Source organism: Ursus americanus, chromosome 26, assembly GCF_024610735.1.
Source record: "Ursus americanus isolate L20-20 chromosome 26, mUrsAme1.1.p, whole genome shotgun sequence".
Lineage (NCBI taxonomy): Eukaryota > Metazoa > Chordata > Mammalia > Carnivora > Ursidae > Ursus > Ursus americanus.
This window is the reverse complement of record NC_142152.1, coordinates 18015835-18039649: the sequence shown is the minus strand read 5'-3', so window position 1 is coordinate 18039649 and position 23815 is coordinate 18015835. Positions and strand designations below refer to the sequence as shown.

Sequence of the window (23815 nt, the reverse complement as noted above, 5' to 3'; positions counted from 1 at the left end):
ATTGTCTTTTTCGTCAAGTTGGAGAGAGTTTATTTGAAAAAGTGCCCTTTAGACCTACAGGTCACTGAATGTAGTTGAGGAAAATCAAGGAGAGGAGCCTCAGATTCTGGCCATTGCCTTGGTTTGGGTGTGCAAAGCTCCTCCTGGCCCCACTGCCTGTTTGCGCTTAGCCGCCTTCCATGTGAAGGAGTCAAGTCCCGAGATTGCGGTTCCTGAGTCCTCCCTTCCATTTCTACCTCCTGTGCTCACGTCTCCCCACTTCATCTCGTCGGTGGGTTCTTCGCTGACCCCCAGGGCTGAAAGAGGTGTAACCATGTGTGGGGAACATGGATTGTGAGTCTGAAGAGTAGGGCCATTTTCTCTAGGTGGCCAAGAATGGTTGGCACTTCCACCGGGCTCTCCGGGTTAGTTTCCTAGCAGCGTGGTCGGGTTCCTGTCCCACTGAGCAGAGGCGTGGGCCAAAACTCAGCAGGGTTAGGTGACGTGGTCAGAGCTGCATGGAAGGGGCAGGGTCTGGGCTAGACTCTAGGTTTTTAGTGCATTTGTCTTTGCTTATTTTTTGCCTGTAATACTCAATGGCACTTGTGTTGGTGTGGGCGTGCCCCGAAGTGGCAGAGCCCTGGACTGAAAAGGTCGTCTGCCAGCACAGAATTGAAACCCACGATAGAGGACTATCCATCTTCCCTCTGAGAAAAGCAAAAACACTCGGATGCCAGCTTCTGGATCCTCTCCTCTTTCCCCCTGCCACCTCCACACTCCGCCCCCGCTGACATTTATGCAGCACCTGGGTCTCGTACGGCACCGGCGCCGTCTCACCAAACCCTCTCGGATTCTTTCTTTGCTTCATCTGCCTTTTGACTGTAACGTCGGTGCGGATCGGATACAGCCGACGCGCTGGGGCCGAGTGTTAACTGCGGCGGTGCAATGTTCTGTGTCTGTTTCATGCATCCACCTACGTCACCCCCACACTGGCTTGCGATTTCCCCGTGTGCCCTGCAGAAAACACCCCAGGCCTGCCTCTAATGGCACATTAGGTCTATCACAGGCAGCTCTCAGAGTTGATTTTGCCCTACAGAGGTTGAGAAGGTTGGCTTTAAAAAAGAAGTCCCTGCCTGGTGATTGGCGCAGAGAGAGATCTTCCGAGACAGCAACTTGCCCTTCCTGCTCCCTCTCCATTAATTCCAGGAAAGTCTGCAGCTCGCTCTCCCCTGCCCCCATCCTCTGGTCTCTGTGCTGTGCTAATCACAGCTCATTTCTGCTGCATGCCTCATTTGGGGGAAGAGCCCTCCAGGGCTCCCAAAATGTGAAGAGGGAAATTAAGGACGGTTGGCCAAATGAGTCAGCCCCTCCGCACTGGGACGGCCCTCCCCCTCCCCAGGAAGGTCCCTGTGCCTCGTTCCCGGGTTTACTGGGAGAGAGTTTCCCTGGGGCTTTTCCTCTGGACCAGATGGGGTTTTGTATTGTAAGGGAGAGAACGGGCGCCAGGCTCCCTGAGCAGTCACACGCCATCACATGTTCTCTAGTCTCATCACCTCCTCTAACAACCCCGGGAAATATTGGGCCCATTTTACAGCTGAGGGAAAGAGGAGGAGAAATGGCAAGTAGTGAACTGCCTGAAACCAGGCAAATGCACGTGTCTATTTGACTTCAAAAGCCGGTGCTCTTTCCTTCCTTTCTAACCATTGGCCAGGGAGGGGGACCCTTCTGCCTTCTCTCCCCTCATTTCTTACACCAAGAGCTCTGGGCTTCTGTTCATTCTTGTGTCCTCTCCCCCAACGTCCTCTGTGAAACTTTACTTTTTTTGTGGTGACAAGAGTCCTGCTGGCTCCTGGGAGAATCCGTCCTGGCCGGGAGTCCTGTTACCCACTGTCCGGTCAGCATTGTAGGTTTAGCCAGTATGCTAATGAATCTACGTTTCCCAGCAAGGGCTGACTGGGTCATTGCAAAGAGCCAGCTGCCCTGGCCAGGCTCCCCTGTGCCAGGCAGCTCTGTGGGACCGCTTTAGGTGTCTGTGAGCCTGTCGGGAGGGGAGCAAAGAGCTTCCCCTCAATCCCAGACATGGTACTTTTCCTCTCCTCGGACTTCTTTGCCTCTCATTACCTCATTTTTAAGGCTCCAGGCATTATTTGGTTGATCTGCTTTGAAAGAAATTCATTCTCCATTTTTGTAAATAAGGAATCCAACCTGGTATATTAGTCAGATGAACTCCCAAGTTCCAGGATATCATTTTGGCAAGAATGTGACATTAACCAAATGAACAAACCTACCTTTTTCTTCCATCTCCCTGTTTGCTTGCCTTTATTCCTATTGTCCAGAGGAAAGTTTCTTAGAAGGTCCTTTTTCTGTGAAAGCCTTTAAAGTTATCCCCTTCTGGAAGCTTCTCTTACCCAGGAGGCCGTGGAAAAGGGAGCTGGGTGCAGAATGGACAGTAACCAGGAATATTTTGGTCCCAGGGTTTTGATGTGCATTCATCCTTTCGGAAGGCAGGGTCAGGGAGGAGTTGGCCGGTGAGGCCCCAGGGGCTCTTTTTTTGCTGTGGTAGCGGAACAGGAGCAGGGGCAGCCCCAGGAGCAGGGCCATTCCAGACCACCTGAGTTACACTCCCAGGAGCCAGTCCATGCCGTAGAAAGACCTAGGAGACCTGGGTCGACCTTCCAGCCTTGCTGCCACCTTGCCCTGTAGCCCTGGGCTGGTAACTTCACCTTTTGGGGTCTCAGTGTCCTCAGGTATTTAGATAAGGGGTTGGACCAGGTGGTCCCAGGCTCGCTGTGGTGCTGACCATCAGAGGCTCTGAGGAGACTGAGTAAGGAACCTATGATAGAGCTAGCTTGTCTTAGAAACCGCTTTGCATTTTAACTGCGGCCTTTTGGAAGTTAAGTTTTTGAGCCACGGGGGTCATTTCAGTGGTGGAAGTTCCAGGCAGCGTTCCAGGGGTTTGTGAAAGAGAGATGGCAGTCTGTATCTTACCCTGTCCCCCATTACTGGTTCCATTGTGGGAGCCGAGGCCTCCTCTGTCCTCTCTGAATCCCCGCCTGCCCAGATCCATCCACCTCTTCCCTTGCTTGGAGAGGCAGATGGAGAACCGACTGGGTTGGGTTAGACCGGGCATCTTCCTGTGGCTCCCGGGCCCCTGCGGAGAAGCTCTGGCTTTCCAGAGGTCAGGCTCCGTTGTCCCACACGCTGGGCCTGTTTCACATGAGGCTGCATTGGCCCCGACGGCCACAGCTGTTGGGTGCAGAGAAGAGGCCTCAGAGCAGATCCAGCAGAGGAGGGAACAGACATAGAAGGGTCACTGTTTGCGGGGATGTACTGTATGGTGACTAACATAATATAATAAAAAATCATTATAAAAAAAAAAAAAAAGAAGGGTCACTGTTGGGATTTCAGAGCTCCCTCGGGGCCATGTAGGCCTGAGGTTCTGGACTCCCACTTGAGTGCTCTCTTCCTTGGGCTTCCTCCTCCGGCTACCCCCTCTATCCAGGCTCTGTTCTTTCCCCTTTTGGTTTTAGGGAGCTGATTAGCTTCTTTGCCTCGAAGCTCTCCCAGTTCCTCACCTTGAACTCTGTGAGGGTCAGGTTTGGAGGAGGCCTTGACCTGATTGTGCTCCAGGACAATTCAGGAGCGCCTTTAATCCAGGATCCTGGATTAGCTGTGGGGGCTCGGGTGACCAAATCCTCATACCACTGTGCTGCCTCCTCGGATTCCCCTCACACTCCCCAGCCTGCAGTGTGAGCAGGGGATGGGGCGTGGAGAGGAAAGCAGGACCTTAGCTCAGGAGGGCAGCCCTCCGACTGGGGAAGCCACTGGATGGCCAGAAGGCCCAGTGCTCCCTGGAGGGTGGCCCATTGGCCGGTTGGCCTCCTTGTGTCAGGAGAAGGGTCTCTCCGCGGTCTGTCTCCTGTGGCTCAGCGGTATGGCAGTTGCCTGCCCGGATGTTGGGATAAGATGTGGCCGTGCATTGCGCCTCTGCCAACCCTTTGCTAGGGCGTCTGGAGTAGATGCTTCCCTACTCTGAGCTTCAGCTTCTATAAAATGGGGACAGGGACACCTGGGTCACAGGTTGTTTCAAGCATTCAATGAGGACGTGTGTTCATAGTGTCTAGCACTCAGGAAGCACCTCGATAAATGGGAACTGTTCGTAGTAGTAGTGCTGAATACTCTTTGAGGGCAGACTCAGAGAACTGACTTTCCACACCTGTTTAAGAATTCAGCCAGAATTCTGGTTGTGTCTCCTGAATATGTAAGAACCCAAACCTCTTTTCTGGGTTCTTATTTTCATTCTCTTACCCATTCCTTCCAGCTTCCTTCTTTGTCTCCCATCTCCCTCTCTACCCCATGTCCTTCCCCCAGATTTACTAATTCCTCCTCTTCTCTCTTCATCTCTCCTCTTTGTTCTCACAATTTCTGGAACCTGTGATCACCTCTTTACTTATTCATGATCCCCAGTGCATCCTGGGAGTTCTGAAAGCTGGTGCCATCAGTTTTTCTGCTTGCTATGAGTTCTACCTCCCAGCTCCATGAAGATACCGTGGTCCCCCAATTGCAGGCTCCCCTCCTGGCTTCAGGGTCCCCACCACTCCTTGAGATGTGGTGGATTTTTCCAGTGATCCTTCAGCATCTTGGATCTTTCTTACTTTTAGTCTGAGTTCCCAACCACCATAGCAGGTGGATATACGAGTCTGGTACTCAGGGCACAGGTCCGTGCTGGAGAGATCAGTTTGGGAGTTACAAGTGTGTGGATGATATTTGGGGGAAGTGAGTTTAAGTAGTTAAAAAGAAGGGTCTAGAGTTAGAGAGAAGAGGGGATTCCAGCAAAGGAGTTTGACAAGGGGCAGCTGGGGAAGTGGAAGGAGGACAGGAGAGTGCAGAAAGGGAAGGGAGGGTGCTGGCCCTTTCAAGGAATCGGGCTGAAAAGAGGAGCAGAAATTGGGGCCTTGATGGAGGGGTTGCTCAGTCAGGAAAGGTCTCTTTGAAAGATGGGAGCTCTTACAACGTGTTCGTATGCCAGCAGAGAGAAATTGCTGCCCAAGGAAAGAACAGCAGGAACAGAGTTCTCAGGGAGGTGTGAGAGGTTGGGATCCAGAAACCGTTGGGGGATTAGCCTTGTGGAGGAGCTGGGAGAGTTTGTTTCTGGTAATAGGAGGGGCACAGGTGCAGGGCCTGGGGGGATGTGTATGGAGAAGATGAGGTCGTTTTATTCTGATCACGAATATATTTTTTTCAATGAAATAAGGAGGGTGTGAGGAAGGGATACAAGCTATGGGAGACTGGAGAAAATGGAGAGGTGTGGGAGAGTGGTTTGCCCAGGGAGACATGGGGGTACTGCCAAGATTTGTGGTCACTATTTCAACGGAGGCTGGTCAGCACCGTAGCTGGGGTACAGGCACTGAGCAAGCAAGGGTTGGGCTTCACTGGGGTTGGGGGGAGTAGGAAAGAGAGAGGGGGTCCGTGGGTATGTGCAGAGGTGGGACTTCAAGGATGGGCGTGCGAGAAGCAGTGCGGGAGGGTGGTGCGTGGTAAGGAGGAGCGGTCGGAGCTCCCGACGAGGGGGGAGAAGCGCCGGCACACTCAGTCAGTAATGGCCAACCTGGCTCTGACGGGCTGTCCCCTTCTGACATGGGGTCCCGTGTTCTCCTCTTAAGTTGGTTAAATAGACACTAAACTAGAAAATGGTGGAAAGTGATGCTTGTTCTGGGGCTAATTCATTCATCATTGCAAGAGGGCAATTTAATTAGGCTGCAAAGATATTCAGTGGTTCGTAACAACACAATGGAAATACCACCTTAACTCTTTCCTAACACTAGGGTGGCCACTTGGGTTTGTTCTTATTGACACAAAGGAAATATTCTGAGGGCTTTGTTGTCTAAAGGGCTTTATCCTGGGAAGAGAGTGTATGTTGCCTGTCTGAGGCCCCCGAGAGGAAGCGAAGGCCTCCTGTTTATGTGCGGGACCCATGGGTCTCTGGCACACAGAACTGCTATCAGGAAGATGTAGCTCACGTCTGGACACTGGCCAGTATGAATTGATGTCTTTTGCATCCAACAATCACAGGACTGTCTGAAACACTTAAGAGTATGTCGACAGTAGGCTATGAGGTTGAGAGAAATGCAGAATTTCTGGGAATGAGAATAGAGGCTGTTGGTTGGTGCCAAAACAAAGCAGAAGAGTGGTAAAACCTTGCTTTTTTTTTTTTAAGTGTGTTCCAGTTTAACAAAGCAGAAGCACATACCGTATTGCTGTGATCCTCACAGTAGAAGGATGAGGTGGGCAGGAAAGGTTCTGGAGCCTCATTTGATCAGGATCGGAGTAGCTGGTGGACTTGCCCGTGGTCCCACATACCAGCATCGAGGCACAGTTTGCTCATGCACAGGAGCCTTGAGGAGAGTCTAGGAGGCAGGGGGTCCCCAAGTGCGGCCCCGGGACTCCCCCCCATCAGGATCTGCATCTCCCCTGGTGCTTCTTATGGGCTCTAAAGTGGGAACGCTGCAGGATCACCCCAGTGGCATTGCTTTGGCGTGGGGAACTGGGGAGACCAGCGACTATTTACTCTCTGAGGTCCTTGTGCTCCAAAGGAAAGGGAGAGCTTCCCTCCTCAAGGCAAGGAGAGTGAGGGAGGTGGGGCTGCTTGGGAAGGGGTTGGGAGATTGGGTAGCTTACACGGCAGTAAATAGGAACCGGAACAAGGGAACCTGATTTGATCAGCCCACGTGGGGCCTCGGCCACAAAGGAACGTTAGACTTGCCATTCCTGTTGCAGCCTTGGGGCTCTGCCTCTGACCGTGGCTGCAAGGGCCTTCTGAGGGAGATCATGGGCATCCTTCCTGATGTCACTCAGAGGTGGCAGTGTGTTTGCTGAGAGGATGCACTGACTGTGGTCCGGCGGTGCCCCCGGCCTCTTGGCACTTGGGTTTCCTTGTCTGCGTTGGTCTTTACAGAAGTGAGGCTGGCCTTGAAGGATGAATAGAAGTTCTAAGGGCAGGCAAAAGGTGGAAGTGGCATTTCATTGATGCTTTTATTCATAGATGAATTGACAGTTTCCCTCATTTGATGAGGGTTGTTTTGGTGGAGAGCGGGGGAGGGAAGTCAGATTAGAGAGAATGAAGATTGAGTGGGTATCCCGGAAGGAGAAGCAGTAGATTTAGGGCAGTGTATCTCAAAATTCACTGTGCACAGGAGTCACCTGGGGATCTTGTTAACATGCAGATTTCGGTTCATAGGTCAGGAGTGGGCGTTTCTAACAAGCTCCCAGGTGACGCGCAGGCTGCTGGCTCATGCACCACGCTTCATGTAGCTGAAGTGTAGACCATCTGCTTGACAGGTTTGGCTGTGAATGGGACCTGAGGGATAGGACAGAGAGACCTTTGTGTGCAAAAGGGTGAAGTGTAAAAAGAGCAGGTTTTGGGGGGGAGGGTCGGGGAGAGGGAGGAATTCAGCAAGTGCTTTTCTGTGTGGCTGTTGCATGGGGTGTAGGGGTGTTGGGTCAGTGGTCATGAAAGAAGATGAATCTAAAAAAGGCGGTTGTGACCAGACAGCAAAGAGGCTTGTAATGCTAAGGAGCTTAGTTCTCGCCGCAGGCAATGAGAGACAGAGGAATTACTTAAGGAGGGGTGGGTTGATGCCTCATAACTGCTGGAGTAGTTTTAAAAAATATATTAACCACTATTTAAAAAAAAATCTCTTAGAAAGAGTCTTTCAGAACATTTTCTGTGAAAACAGGTATGTGACTGTGGGAATATCGCCTGTTAGTCCAACCACAAGACAAGGCCACTGCTGGGTTAGTGGTCCTAGTTGTTTGGATAGGGTCTCTGACTCATAGAAAGGGAAACAGGAGTTAAATATTTGACTGGTGAACTTCTTAAGGCTTGAGTCCTTAATTCTCACAGGAGGCTTCTAACCTATTAAGCTTATCAGCCTCCAGCTCAGAGGTAGCAACTCTTTTCTTTTTATATGAAAACTCAGACTGGTAACGGTTGCTTGGAGTGCTGGGTTAAGAAGGATCCGAAGGTCTCAGCTGTGAGGACTGGAAGAGAATGTTGAATTAATTAGTGATGTCTGCCGTGAGTATGGGTTGGAAAAGTGGCATCGGTGCCACATATTTAGCTATCTGTGAAGGGAGGTTAGGTTTCTGGTTGATGTATTCCTAATTCTCTCATACCTATCCTGCAGGTGAACCAGGGCCATTTCAGAGATACTCATTTCATTGCCCTGGTTATGGAATGGAATTGACCACCGCTTACCCAGAAGGGCTTTGTGAGTCTTCAAACAGTTGTGAGGCTCTGGTCTACATTTACAAACCAGGCAAAGCTCTCCTGCGGTGCGCTAACGGCGATGGGTGTTACTGTACTGGATAAACTACTTGTCTTAGGGCATCATTCCTATTAAATCTGAAGACAGATGCTGGTAACTGGAAATAGCCATTGATTTGCTTTCTCATGTACTATCTCAACTCCCTAATTTATCCGGAGGAAAAAATAAAGCCCATGTAAAATCAACTCTTCCAGCTTTCTAAGTAAACAGCAAGATCAATCTTATTTATGAATTTGTTGGATAAATGTTTGTTTGAATATAAGGAAATGCAGATTAATCTTGAATGAGAATTTGGCTGGTGGAAAATGATCTGTGAGCTGGACTGAGTGACCCAAGATGCAGGATCAGTGCAGAGCTGGTGGTGCCTTTGTGCTGGAGGCTGGAAGCAAATGTGGAGTTAATACAAGGCCAGACTGTGCTGGGTTTTAATGTAATCCCATGGAACCCAATGATATTTCTCCCTTGAGCAGTGTTGGTTCAGTGTGATTTTTGTTTCCCTCTTGCTTAGAGTGTTGAAGGGGACTTGGGGGCTCCAGGGGCTTGGGTAGGAGGCTTCAGGGGAGGCTGGCTGTCACCATCACCATCTTCACTTTCCATTCTCCTGCCATCTCGATTTGGAAAGTGAACTAGTGACTCAGGGAAATTGGAGGGTGAAGAGGGAAGAGGATTGGGAGGAGTTGGTGAGTCTCTTTTGGGGCTTCAGGGTGGAGGATAAAGGCTAGAGGCGTCGTGACTGCCATAGAGTCAGGCGAATGCAAGAAGGGGGGCCCTTTCTGTCTGCTCTTTTGTGCCTCTCCTAAATAAAGTGAAAAAGGAACACTCCTGTCCTTTCTGGACTTGACAGTGTAATGGAGGTGTCTGGGCCTGTTGTGAAATTGGCTCGAGTTGCCAGATGTCTTTTTGTGCTTCTCTCAGAGGCTCCACTGGGAGAGCTGATGATGGGCAGTCCACTCAGGGTAGCTCTAGGGAGGACTTGGACAACCGGCTCCATGTGGAAATAACCGGCCAGCAGGACTGAGTGGGATGGGGAGGACGGAAGAGGGCAATGATTCCTTCCCTCTCTAGCCTCTGGCAGAGGAGCTGTAGCTAGTGAGGTCAGGGACCTCTGTTGAGATTCTTAGGAGCCAAAGCCCAGTAATGCCACCAGAGGCTGCTGGCCTACTTCTGGCAGCCTGGAGGGCCCCTTTGTATGGGCTGGACTGGCTTACTCCTGGGCCATTCTTCCCCAGGGATTTCCGGGATTTGTCACTGCGAGATGGTAAGGACTTGACACTTTGCCTCATGCGAGGAAGCCTGGCTTTCTGAGAGATTTTGCTCGAGATATGGAACGCTGAGGCCCAAAAAGGCCTTAGGGGAGAGCTAGTCCACCCTTGGGTGGTACAAACGGAGGAAACCAAGGTGCAGAGAAATTCAGTAACCGACATGACTGTGCCTTAGCAAGCTTCTTGTGAATAAAAAGGGAAAATGCTGTTACATGTAACAGCTCAAAGTAAGAAGCTGAAGTGGAGTTGGTCAGCTGCATTTGGGTCAGCCATCTTGGAACACCACATAGTGAGACACCTTGGGGTGAAGTAAAGGGTCCAGAGGACTAGCGTGTGAAGACGTGGATGCTAGACTAGCCCTGGTCTCCACTGGTTGCTGCTTGCCCAAGCCATTCTGAGCTGCAGTTTCCTCACCTGTAAGTCAGAAATATTTATATCTATCCTGTCTACCTCACAGGATGGCTGTCCCCACAACAATGAAATCAATAATTTCATCAAATGAAACCATGACTTGAAAACATTAGGAATAATGATCATTTAGCTATGCAAGCACTGCTTTCTTTAGGCCAAAATGCTGGCTGTAGGTTGTTGCTTTGGTCATATCAGTTTGTTGAACTTCCAGGAAGTCCCTGACTTTCTAAAATGGGGGACTTGTTCCAGAGAACCTAAATAGAAAGGTTGTTGGAGGTGAGAGGTAGACTCAGGAAGGTGGAAGGAGGGTGGAGCAGGGTGAGGGGGAGACAAGGGAGTAGAGGACAAGGTAAGAGGCCAAAGGCAGCAGCTTGTATGGTGGAGAAGGGGTCTCTGGCCCCGCATTGTGCCAACAGGTTGGGCCCAGGAAGCTGTGGATGTGCTCCCATTGCATTGTGAGTTTTCACACCTATTCACTTCTTTTTTTAGTCATCCCTACATCATCCTCTAAATTATCTTCGTTCCCGCTCTTAGCTCTTTTAAAGAAGATTTATTTAAAAAATAACAGCCCTCCATGGAGGAGAGGAAATGAGATAAAATCCCAAACCCCACTTCTGCCTTCATTATTCAGTGCTGGGCCTCACAGTGCCTGGGATTCTGCCTAAGCAGTAGTTCAATCAAATGTCTGGCTTTCTAGAGCCTTTCTACCCGACCCCTCACTGTTCCTCCTTTGCCAGTGTATTTCTTATCTCTTGCTGTTTAACAAATTACTCCTAAACTCAGCAGCTTAGAGCAACAAACATTAGCTCATAGTTTCTGAGGGTCAGGAATATGGGAATGGCTTAGCGGGTGGTTTTGGCACATGTTCCTTCATGATGTGGGAGTCAAGATGTTGGATGGGGCTGCAGTCATTTCGAGGCTTGACTGGGGCTGAAAGAGTCACTTCTAGGCTTGCTCATGTGTCGTTGATAGGTCCCCATTCATCTCCATTCATCTCAGGCTGTTAGACTGAGGGCCTCAGTTCTCTGCTGGTTGTTGGCCAGAGGCCACTCTCAGTTCTTTGCCACGTGGGCCTTTCCATTGGGCACCTTTAATGCAGCTGCTGACTTTATCCAGAGTGAGGTGGGGGGAGGGAGGTAGGGAAGGTTGGGGAGATGGAGGGAGGGACCAAAACGGAAACCTGAGTTGTCTTTTTATAACTCCAAAGTAGCATATTGTTACTTCCTCTTTTACTGTTATTTGTTAAAATAAGTCAAGTCCGGCCCACGTTCAATGGTTGTGGAATAGCCTCCACCTCTTGAGAAGAGTAGGATCAAAGAATTTGTGGGTAATTTAAAAAAGCACCACAGTCACCAACATTGCTGCCTGGTGATCATTTCCATCCTCCTCTCTCCTCACCATTCATTCTGACTCAGTGCTTCTCTCCTGCCGGTGACACCAACTTCCCTCCTGGATCTGGGCATTTCCAGAGAATATAAAGGTGCACTTGACCAGACTCTGGGCTGTGAGAGAAGCCTCCATCAGGACATGACCCAGCCTTGCAGGCAGGGCTCTGAAACCAGGGACTGAAGAGCTTCAATCCAAGGTCAGAGAGAAAGAACCGACTTCCAGAGACTTGATGTGTCTCCTGGGACAAAGATGGAAACTGATCTTGGTAGGGCCTAGCTTTGGCCATGGAACCTCCATCAAAAAATGACTCCTGCTATCAGTGAATGGAATCAGATATTCCTGAGACTACTTCATATGGTGTTTCCAAGCTTGAGAGTGAAGGACAAAGCCTGTAGAAGGAGAAGCATGTTCGAGAGAATCTTCTTGTGAATTCTTCCCTCTGTAATGCTGAAACCATCCAGTCACCCAGAGAGGCGCCAGGGTGCACTATTCTCAGAGACCACTTTATCCAGTTTCAATGACCAATGGCTTGCTCGAGGCAACATGTTCTCTTCAGGTCTTATGTGACTTTGTCTCTCACTTGATGGTGTGGCCCTACCTTCCCTTTTGTTGGATGCCATGAAGGGCTCTCTCCAGGCTCTCCTGGCCCTTTAGTGACCACATTGTCTCTGTCTTTCTCACTGGGTTCTCTTCTTGACACCCTGTGATGCCTTCAGTTCTAGTGGTTACCCTCCCCCCTCCTCCCAAAGAGATCCTTTTTACTTTTCCCTCTGTGCTGTCTCCCAAAGTATCTCACCAAGTACCAAGGCTCTGTCTACTACCCACACCTGATGGTATCTAAATGACATCTCCAGCCTGTCCTCTCTCCTGAACATCGACCCATATTTTCTTACTGTCACCTGGACATCTTCACCAAACATTTCATCTGCACAACAGACGCCATGTGCTGAAACTGAATCTATATTACTCTCTGCAAGCCCACCATCCCCATCTCAGCTAATGATGTGGCTCACCAACTCTGTGGCCCAATCTGAGAATCTTGGTGTCATCTTTGACTCCTCCCTCTTGCTCATGCCTGTGTCTAGCAGGCATCATGTCCTGTTGACCAATTCTACCTCTCAATGTTTCCCACATCTATCCCCACAGTTATAGGACTGGTTCTGGACTAGTGTCCCCACTCTGGAACCTAAGCTCCACATTAATAGGAGCTTTTGTCTGTGTAACTCATTGCTTAGCACTTCCCATAGTGCCTGGCACATCATAAGTGCTCAATTAAAATTTGTAGAATAAATGGATATCGTAACTGGTCATCCTGCCCTAGCCATCTCTACTACATCTACCCTCTGCCCTACCACCAGTCCTCTCTCCAAAGCATGTGTACAAGCAAATCAGGTCCTTGTTTAAAAATCTCCGAGGATTTGGGGCACCTGGGTAGCTCAGTCGTTAAGCATCTGCCTTCTGCTCAGGTCATGATCCCAGGGTCCTGGGGTTGAGCCCTGCTTTGGGCTCCCTGCTTAGCGGGAAGACTGCTTCTCCCTCTCCCACTCCCCTTGCTTGTGTTCCCTCTCTCGCTATCTCTCCCTTTCTCTGTCAAATAAATAAATAAAATCTTTTTAAAAAAAATCTCTGAAGTTTCCTCAGTGCCTACAGAATCAAATTCAGATCTTCATGCCTGCATAAGGGACCTGTGATGGTCTTTCTCCTAACCTTTTTAGCATCATCTTTTGCACTTGCCTTTTCTCCTGCTCTCCTTGAGCCACTCTGTTTTGCTTAAGTGGACTATGCACCTTAAATTTCCTGATATTTCTTCTCCTTGTAATGTTCTTTTCTCTCTTTTTTTCCACTTAGAAAACTCATCTTCATCCTCCAAGGCCTGGATCAAATGTTACCTTCTCTCTATGGTTTTCCCAAGCCCCCCCATTATTTATTGCTTCTCCATCTGTAAGCACTTTATTTTTTCCCCATTATAACACTTAGTATATTGTATTATAGTCATTTAAAAAAATATGACCTATTATATTTATCTGTTGCTGTATAACAAATTACCCCAAAACCTAACAGCTTAAAACAATAAACATTTATTTTCTCATAGTTCCTGTGGGCAGGAATCTAGGTGGTTTAGCTGAGTGCCTCTGGATCAAGGTCTCCCACGAAGTGGCAGTCAGCTTGTCATTTAGGGCCATGGTCTCATCTGAAGACTTGATGGGAGGGGATCCAATTCCAAGCTCACTCACATGGTTGTGGCAGGATTCATTTCCTCCCAGGCTATTGGACTGAGAACGCCATTTATTTGTCGCCATATGGACCTCTCATAGAGCATCTCACAACACAGCAGCTGGCTTCCCTTAGAGCAGTTTGTGAGAAAAGATGAGAGGATGTCAATGATGCAAGCCACAGTTTTGTTATTACTCCATATTAGGAGGGAATCCCATCACTTCTCATATTCTACTTGATAGAGGTGAGTCCATAAGTCCGGCCCACCCTCAAGGAGAGAGAATTATACAAGCTTATAAATACCAGGAGAAGGGAAATTTTGGTGGCTATTTTATAGGCTGCCTATCACACCTCCTAAACTTGAGCTCCTCAAGGCAGAATCCATGTCTCATTTGTCTTTGAAACTTCATCATTTAGTACAGTTCCTAGCAGTTACTAGGTGCTCAGTGAGTTTGGTTAAATTAAATAGAATTATTTTTTGGTAAGAACCTGATCACAGTCAAGTAAACTGCAGCCAGAAGAACCCTAAAAAATAGACTAAAAATGATTTTAAAATTAGATGTAAAAGAAAGGGTCACAGGCATAATGTCAGTCCTCTGCTTCTAGGCACTTCTCTGATTGCTTCCCAGTTTCACATGGAAAAGACAAAAAAGAAAGAAAGTATCTTTTTCCTTTTGGCTTGGTACAACTCTGAAATATTTCTGAAAGAAATAAATTAGAATACCATCTCAAAGGTCATCAGAGAACTCAAGAACTTAGACTACTCACGAGTCCATCTTCCAATTCATGGAAGATTGGCAGCTGGAAGATACAGGTAATCACGTGTTGATGAATCACTGCTCTTTTCCACCAGCTATCCATCAGTTACACCACAAAACCCTCAAGAAGGAAGCACAGGGATTACGGGGTCTCCAATCTGAGCAACAGGTTCTTCTTCAGGCACACTTTTCCAAGGAAAACTCAGAGCCTTTAGCCAAGGCCCATGCCTGGATGTTCCTGATGTCCAGAGAGGCCTGAAATGCACAGCCAATGTCAGGGATTCATATCTGATATTGATGTTGGGCTCTGGACAGTGATTCAGTCTGGTCTCCACACACTCGTGGAGCAAGCATCACCAGCAGATGGTTGCCTACAATCTCAATTCCAGTTAAAGACTTGAAAGGCGAGTCAACCTGAGTTGCTTCATTCCAGTGGTTACCCTTTCCCCTCCTCCCAACGAGGTCCTTTTTATTTTTTACTCTGGGTCTTTCCCTGAGTATCTCACCAAGTGCCAAGGCTTCATCTACCGCCCACGCCTGATGATTTCTGAATCTACATCTCCAACCTGTCCTGTCTCCCAAATATATGTTGGTGACCCTCTTCTTCCACTGCCTGCCAGGCAATACCTGCCCACTACGTGACCTGCTCAACCCAGATCGAATATTCTTCACAGACGAAAACTTTCCCAAGGCCTCTGCTTGCAGATTCATTGACAACACATCTGAATAGGTCCAACCTATTGCAAGGGTGTAGATGGTGAATTTGATGAGAAGTGCTTTAGGCTTCTAGATTTCTTTTGCCTTCTTTCATGGTATTGGACTAGTACTGGACTAGTCCAGTAGAAAAGTTGACATGAATTCTAGCAGTACTAACTGCTTATTTTAATTTCCTTCTTAGTTTTTTTTTCACTTTAAATTTTAGCTGGCAAACTTTAGAAGATTTGTTTATCCCACCAACCAGATGGGCAATTTGGGATTAATGGTATCTCTAAAAATACTGTTTATGAGTGGCATAGGCAGGGCGACAGTTTTGTGGATAGCAGATTCTTTTCCTTTCATTTAATATATTGGAAAACTAATGTTCAAAGAGGCAAAATGACTTGTCCAAGGGACTCAGATACTGCAGATCTCAAATTGTGGTACTTACCTTATGAGGATAGGGTTTGGTTTTTCTCATTGTTGTATCCCCAATGCCCAGAAAAGTGCATACCACATTTATCTATTCAACAAATACTATTAAGGGAATGAGTAAATGGATAAATTATCGTTGGTCCTCAGCTGCCGTGATGAATTAGGGATGCTGGTATTATTACTGTGGTTCTTTTTTTTTTTTTTAAAGATTTTATTTATTTATTCGGCAGAGATAGAGACAGCCAGCGAGAGAGGGAACACAAGCAGGGGGAGAGGGAGAGGAAGAAGCAGGCTCATAGCAGAAGAGCCTGATGTGGGGCTCGATCCCAGATCACCGGGATCACGCCCTGAGCCGAAGGCAGCCGCTTAACCGCTGTGCCACCCAGGCGCCCCATATTACTGTGGTTCTTGACATCTTTATAGTGCTGTGCCTCGGCCTTAAGCTGGGCCAGTCAGGTAAGTTATATAAATCCAGGTCAAGTCTGCCTCATTCCATTATTTCACTTTAAGAGGATCAACCACGTGCCTTCAAGTTTATAGATGAGACCCTATCTTGGACCATTCTTGACCATGATAACTTTGGGGAGTGGGGGGAGGTGGATTTCTAGGACCCTTTGAGAATGGTGTCATGAGCCCTTAGCTGTTTAGCCCATTAAATGTGTCCCTAATGCTTTTGCACAAATGTGCTTCCTATAGTTATTGATAATAATGACCAGCGCAACAGTCTCTGTGGTTTGCCTCCCACGTGGCACTTGGGTGCCCTAGAGTTTGGCAGCTTTGAGGAGGATAAGCAGACCTTGAAGACGAGTTGAATTTGCTGCACAGTGAAGTGTTTGCTCAAGGAGAAGGCAGCGAGGGCTCACACCATCATTTATTTTTAATGCATTTTTGTTTGTTTGGTCTTTACCCTTTCTACTCTCTTTCTCTTCTCTGTCCTCTTTGAAGTACATTAAAAATGTTAAGGAAGAAAGGGAGCCACGCAGGGGCCTCTGGATGCTATTGTGATCATCGATTTGTGGATGTCTTAGCGTTAGAAGTAACGCTGGGGCAGATGAGAGTTGAATCTGCAGACCACTGCAGAAGGTTTACAAAGCAGGGCTTGGGAACGAGTCTATGTGAAGAAGCAGTGCCTGGTTAACACACTTGCCATAATATATGTGTGCAGAGGTTGAATTCTTGATTGCTCAGAATTGGTTCACGCCTTTACAGATGAAGTATAATGACTCAGAGCCTCATTCCCTCCACCTGACAAGCTGGGTCTCAAAGTGGAGAGGGGTGGAAAGAAGGACTGAGGGAGAGGGATAGAGGGAGGGAGAGACAGAGACACAGAGAGAGAGGAGTGAGGGAGAGAGAGAATAAATGAGAACGAATGGATCTGATGGAATGAGAGGCTTCCCGAAGTGAGCAACTAATATTTTTTTCTCCTCAAATTACTCTTCAGCATGGATGACTCCAATTTGACTGCACTTGGCATAATTCTTCAGCTAAAGTTTCTTATATAGTTTTGCAATATGTAAATATTAGAAATTTTATGTGCGTATGAATCTAGAGAACTGTTAGAAATTTGAACCAAATTATTTTTTAATGAATGCCCATGGAGACTTGTTTTTGGTGCTATTTTGAACTGGAATTGATCCTATGTATTTTATATAATGTAATTTCTATAAACCAAGCAACAGACCAAGGAGCACAATTTGAGTTTTGCACTTACTTGCCTGGGAATCATGGATATTTAGGTTTTTCTTTCCTGAGAAATTAGTTTTTAAGAGATCAACATTGATAAGTAAGGTAATAAAACATAATTAGGTGTTTATAATTTCACAATGAATAAATAATAGACTGCTAGCTCCACAGTTATTTGTATCTGTTTTATTTATATTTTCAGCACATACCTAGCAAGATAATGTTGTGGGTTTTTTTTTTTTCCTGGAGCTGTAATTTAATCAGCAACGTGGCTTAGCCTAGTCCAAATTAAATATTGGTGATGATGAAATAAAAAACTCTTTTAATAAGGACCGTAATCTAGGAGACGCATGTCACAGCAGCGTGTCCAGTTTTGCCCAGGGGTTGTTGACAATGAACTGTGTTTTTCTCACTGTGCTGAGTATCTATAGAGTGACATTGACTGGTTAATGACTTCCGTTAGCTTCTAAGTCACAACTGTAACATGAGCTTAATCAACAAGGCCTGTTTAGATATTTTTGTCCCCGAAAGGTTGGAAATATCCATGTGTGTGGGCAGTTGTACACGAGCATGTGTAAGAATAGGCAGCTCTGAGTGTGAAACTGGTTTTTGCCTGGGTATTTATCCATGTGCCTTCTCAGTCAAATACCATGAAATCCTGTTTGCTGTCCCTGGCACTTCTCCATCTCTGGTCCAGGGGTTCTGAAAAGATAGGAGATGTGTTCTTTGGGTGGCGAGGGAGTAGTCGCTGCTTTCAGATGCTGGCCTTCTCTCTTTCACCGAGCTCAGCAGACTCTAGCATCATTCACCCCAGCCTCATGGATGGGCTTCTTTCTGAGAGGCTTCTTACACCTGCTGGCTTCCTCTTTCTTCCCATCTTTGGAAAGAGCACCCTGAAGCCAAATTCCTATTGTCTTATTCAGAAGTTACATTTCCTGTACATGGTGGCCGTGAGTTCAATTTTTCCCCCCAACGTTTACGGAGGACTGAGGTCAATTTTGGAAGGAGTTAGCATTGGATTAGGAATGCATCTTCACACCAAGTCTCTATAGGGCCGACTAAACAAGCAGGCAGAAGATTTACTGAAGCCTCCTGATAGAACGAATTTGGCGGAACACTCAGGAAGGACTTGGTTTCTAATGATCTGGCTGGGATGAATCATGCACACTGCACCACTTTCTAAATTCATTTTGGTAATTGGAATCTTATAAATGTCCTGTTGAATCATCTCACCCAGGGGGACCTGGGAAGGGTTGTTTCCCCCTCACTCCACTGGGCTAGTTGAATAGCAATACAGGTATGCCTTGCTTCAAGAAAACTGGAGATAAGAAAAAAAATCCGCATTAGAGACTGATAGTTAACTTTACAAAAGAGTTAAGCTAGGAATCTTTAAGTAGTGAGTGACTATAAATAAATTGTTTTACAGCAGTGTGTCTCTTTTTTTCTACCCTCGAATTGGGAAGACTATATCTACTGTCTTACTTCCAAGGATTTTAGGAAGTAGTTCTGGGCAAAAATAAGGTGTTCTAGCAGTCAAACTTAGAAATGGGCTACTAGCACTTTCCTTAGAAACTTTTCCCTTTGTCCCACAGTGTGCATTATTTCAGTCATTTCCATGGTAGATAAGAATTTGTATTCTTACAGTTTTATCTGTCAAATGACCTTTCCAGCTATTGGAGATGGGCAATAGGCAGCCAACCTGTCATGGCAACACAGAGGGTATAGTTCTGGACATAATTTTTGCACCTGCTAATGGCTGCCTGGGTGACTTAACTTCTTGTGCCTCATCCTCCCCAGCTAAGAAGTTGCGTCCCCTACTTTGCTCTTGAACTTCAGTGATGCCTGAGTTCTGAGCTGAAGGAGCTCTACAGCCAGCACTGAGGCGGATCTTATTTCTACGTGGGGGTGTTGGGAGGAGGCTGTGTGAACTTTGTTCCCTTCCTTTGGGTTTGAAGGTCTTTCCCGGAGGCCGATGACTTTCTCAAGATGGGAACACAGAAAAAGCCCATGGGATTTTTTTTCAGAGACTTCCAACAGGAGTTTCCAGAATCCATTTGCTACTGTTCATTGGTCTAAAGCTATCCCAGAAAATGTCTTCAGAACTTGGCACAGTGGTCTAAGAGAACTTGAACATAGAATTAGCTCTTAATAAATATTTGTGGAATGTTGTTGGCACAAAGCACACATACCACCCTTCATCCCTACCCACAGAGGCAGCTCCACAGGCACAGTTGACTACTGAATTCCATGTCATGCTCTGGAATGTGCTGACCTTCCTTCCTAGGGAAGATGACACTCTGGAGTGTTATTATTAGTAGGGCAGCTTGTGCTCTGATCTGTCAACACTCCCTCACTCCGGGTCTTGATTAAGCAATGACAAACTCAAGAACCTGTGGCAGTCAACACAACTGACCACCCTTCCTTGAAATCTCTTCTTTTGGTGCTGTGACCCCATGCTTGCACAGTCTGTGTCTCCCTCTCTGGCCGTCCTTCCCAGTTTCCTCTCTTGGTTCTTTCCTTTCATTGTTAGGTAGTTGAGTCTAGAACTCCTCTACGCGCAGTCCTAGATCTCTTTCTCTCTCTTTTCTTCTCTCCTCATCCTTCTCTTCTCTTTTCCCTTTTCTTAGATAACTTCATTCGTTCTCATGGTTTCGATGACCACCTATTTAGCAACGGCTCCTAAATTTATATGGCCAACCCACATTTCTCTTTTGAGTTAGAGATCCCTGTGTTTGACTCTCCACTTGACATTTCCACCAGCTGTCTCCCAAACTCCACAAGTTCAATATGCCCCAAACAGAGTGACCCCCTCTCCCCCACCACATCTGCTTCCTCTATGCGTTTTATACTCCTTCTCAACTGAGGAAGTTTCTCTGTAACCCACCCAGTTTCTTAGGTCAGAAACTTGAGATTATGTCTCGTTATCCCTGCACTCTCAACCTTCAAACAGTGGTCAAGTCCTATCAATAATTTCTTTACCAGTCTGAAATTTCCACCTTGGCCTAATGATCCTTGTCTCTCTCCCGGTAGCTGCACCAGCCTAACTGGCTTCCTGGCAGCAATTCCTGCACCTCTCCTTTCCTCTGCCCCCCGCAAATTCTTTTCTTAGACAGAAACTTCTTCCTTCCTTCTTACCTTCCTTTTTGATGATTTAAATCTTTATTTGTGCTTTCCTTATTTAAAAATATCTTTTCAACTTTCTATTTTGAAATGATGATAGCTTCATAGAAAATTACAAAAATAGGGGTGCCTGGGTGGCACAGCGGTTAAGCGTCTGCCTTCGGCTCAGGGCGTGATCCCGGCGTTGCGGGATCGAGCCCCACATCAGGCTCCTCCGCTATGAGCCTGCTTCTTCCTCTCCCACTCCCCCTGCTGTGTTCCCTCTCTCACTGGCTGTCTCTATCTCTGTCGAATAAATAAATAAAATCTTTAAAAAAAAAAAAGAAAATTACAAAAATATATTATAGACAGGTCCCATGGGCCCTTCACTCAGTTTCCCCCAATGGTAACAGCTTATGTAACTGTGGTACGCGCTCAAAACCAGGCAATTGACATTGATGCAATTATTCATAGTTTACCGGTTTTATATCCAGCACACGTACATGGTGCTTGTGTGTGTGTATGTATGGCTCTGTGCAATCTTACCACATATGTAGCCACCACCACCATCAAGGGACAGACTGCTTCATCACCCCAAATATCTCTCGTGCTAAAGAATGCTCCTTTAAAGCACAGTGTGATCCAGTCATTGCCTTGCTTAAAACCCTCTAATGAGGGGTGCCTGGGTGGCTCGGTCGGTTAAGCATCTGCCTTCTGCTCAGGTCATGATCCCGGAGGCCTGGGATTGAGCCCTGTGTCGGGCTCCCTGCTCGGCGGGGAGTCTGCTTCTCCCTCTCCCTCTGCTGCTCCCCCTGCTTGTGCTCTCGCTCTTGCTCTCTCTCTCTCTCTCAAATAAATAAAATCTTAAAAAAACACACAAAACACCCTTTAATGGTTTGAAAGTCCCAAATCCTTAAAAAAGTGCTATAGATGCCTTGTAATCTGGCCCCCAGCTACCTCTGCGGCTGCACCTCCCCCACCCACCCCCACCAGCCCGGCTAAGCCCTCTTCATCTGTCAGGTATCAGCTTTCAAGATCTTTCTCTGAAGGTTTCCTTGACATCTCCGACTAGGTGAGGTTCCCCCGTGGTTTGTTTTCATTATGATTTTCCTTCATGAAACCTATGATGTGTTTGTAAGTAAATAGATACGCATGTGGCTTATTAATTTGAGTTCTCTCTGGCTGGACTGGAAGAGCTTGGGTGCCTTGCTCACCACTGTATCCTTTCTGTCTACTGAATTGGCTGGGCTAGCAGGTGCTCCGTGGATGCCTGTTAAGTTCATGAACAATTCTCGCAAGCCAGCTGGCTGTGGCTGGGATGTGGCCTGAGGCCACAGACCTGGACAAAGTCGACTTGCATGTATGGGTATCTGTTCTGTGGATTCACCTTCAGCCTTCCCAAGGGTGCCCCGTGTGAGAACCTGGGCATCAGGGCCCACACCACTCAGAACCTCAAGCTGGTGTTTTCTCTCTTAATCCTACCCCAGTATTGTCTCTGAGAGATTGGAATAGAGAACAGCCTTGGCCAGTGTTCTTCTTAGACAGATCTTTGAGATGCTTTCAAGGATATCAGCTGGTTATTTATCTAGGTTCGTTTCTCTTGGGGTCATTGCCTCGGTGCCACTTTGAGAGGGTTATTAGTTCAGAGCTATGGGAGTTCCTAAGTTGGATGGCACCTGGTGGGTCCTTGACAGGCTTTTAGATCTGCCCTCTCTCGATGCTTCCATGTGTTCCTTGCTAAGTGTCCCCCCTGCTCCCCACTGATGAGTCATGTGCACCCCCACTCTTAACTCTCAGAGGCAAGTCAGTGGGGTTTGCATTTGTGAAGCCTCAAAGCAGAAGGATCCTTATGTTGGCTGAATAGACAGTATGTCCCCAAATGACCACAATGTAACCAGAGGTCTGAATATTTGGAAGGGAGGAAAGGGGGGCCTCTTGCTGGGATGTGGCTTTGCCAAACGATGGTCATACCATGTGGGGTCGTACCATGTGGGGTCGTACCATGTGGGGTCCCGTACCATGTGGGGTCCCGTACCATGTGGGGTCCCTGTGGAGGGTAGTGGTGGGTGGGACTAACCCTAACTGGTGTCCCCTCTCTGTACCATCCTTCTTTAGAAGCGTGTTTCCTTACGTGCAAAAAACAATGCAGTGCGCTATGTGGTTGGTTGGGCAGAGCTGGGAGCTCCGGAGAAGGGTGAGCCCCCAGCAGTAGGCAAAGCTCTCGGTTCTTTTGTGACAGACTCAGTTATGGGCTTTGCCCCGGGAGCTCTGGGCAGATTCCTGCAAAACCTGGGAACATCATCAAGTTTCTCTTCCCTGCCAAATAGAAGGTCAAGGGTCTTCACATTCTCTGGCTCATAGCTGTCGTCTCAGTGCTGGCATCTCTCTTTTGGGTGGGCTGTGGCTGCAAACAGAGTCCAGCCCTTCAGGCCAACCCTTGGGTGATGGGCCACCGGGGCTGTGGGCTCTAAGGTCACAGCTTAATGTCCTTCCCTGATTTGCTGTTGGTTCGGCTACCATGATACTTGGGATGGAGAAGAGTAAGGGCCAGTGGTGCTATGGTGCTGTACTTCTTTGCCCTGCCTGCCAGGCCACTCTCCCCTGTAGTTCCTGTTACTGTGCAGGGCGTGGACTTGTGCGAGTCTCCTGGGCACGGGCATGGATTCTTTAGATGGCAGCGTAGTGCCTCCCAGTGCCCCTGAGCTCTGCCCTGGGAAACCTCACATGCTCCCTCTGACCTCCTCCCCTGTGCCCGGAGGCAGTGTGAACAGCTGTGCAGGTGGGCAGGGCCAGCTCCGAACAGCTCTGATGGTTGCTCCTGCCATGGTTGGTGCTGGGGCTTGGGAAGAAATGCTGGTGCCTTTCACAGTGCTGCCGGGCGCAGTGCACCACTCAGTTTCTCTTCCTCTCCGATCCCCACTCTCTGTCCTCATCAACTGGTTACACCTTCAGGGGGACGTGTCTCTTAGGGCAAGAGGACTTGGATGGCATCTAGCCCTGGTAAAAGTGTTAATGCCATTTCTCTCTTGGGCCTCGATCTGATGTAACTGCAGGTGGTTGGGAGGGGCGTGGGTAGGGCCACCGTTTTTTCCCCGGCCTGTGCTACCCTGCCCTCCCTCCAAGTTGGGCATCAGTGTGTTTTTGGTTAAAGCGGTGTCAAGGGGTGACAGGTCAGGTCCACTGCCCCTCATGCCGCCATTTCTGCTTCTTGCAGGTCACCCGACCTGCCTGCAGTTCACCCTGAACATGACCGAGGCTGTCAAGACCTACAAGTGGCAGTGCATAGAGTGCAAATCCTGCATTCTCTGTGGAACGTCGGAGAATGACGTGAGTTTGGGACTTCCCTGGCAGGAGGGAGCAATCCAAGGATTTACGAGTCCTTTGAGGGGTGGAGAGGAGGGCAGGACTCTTGTCAATGGGCTCCTGGGGGAAATGTCAGTTGGAAGCTCCCCCTGCCCCTTTGCCTCCAGGACCTTTGGGATCCTTGCACAACAGGGACCCTGGGTACTCTTTGTGCCTGCGGAGAGGGGTGCAGGAGGTGATGGCCTGAGGCTGCCTCACT

General features: G+C 48.0%; 1 protein-coding gene across 2 annotated transcripts in view; it reads left to right on the top strand.

Moving 5' to 3' along the window:
• The window catches only part of DPF3 (double PHD fingers 3), a 247751-nt gene that overhangs the window by 211595 nt on the left and 12341 nt on the right, over positions 1-23815 (top strand). For both annotated transcript variants that reach the window (XM_087856090.1, XM_087856094.1), the window contains exon 9: positions 23468-23580. In XM_087856090.1, coding sequence (XP_087712216.1) covers positions 23468-23580 — 113 coding nt within the window. The remainder of the gene's footprint in view (positions 1-23467; positions 23581-23815) is intronic.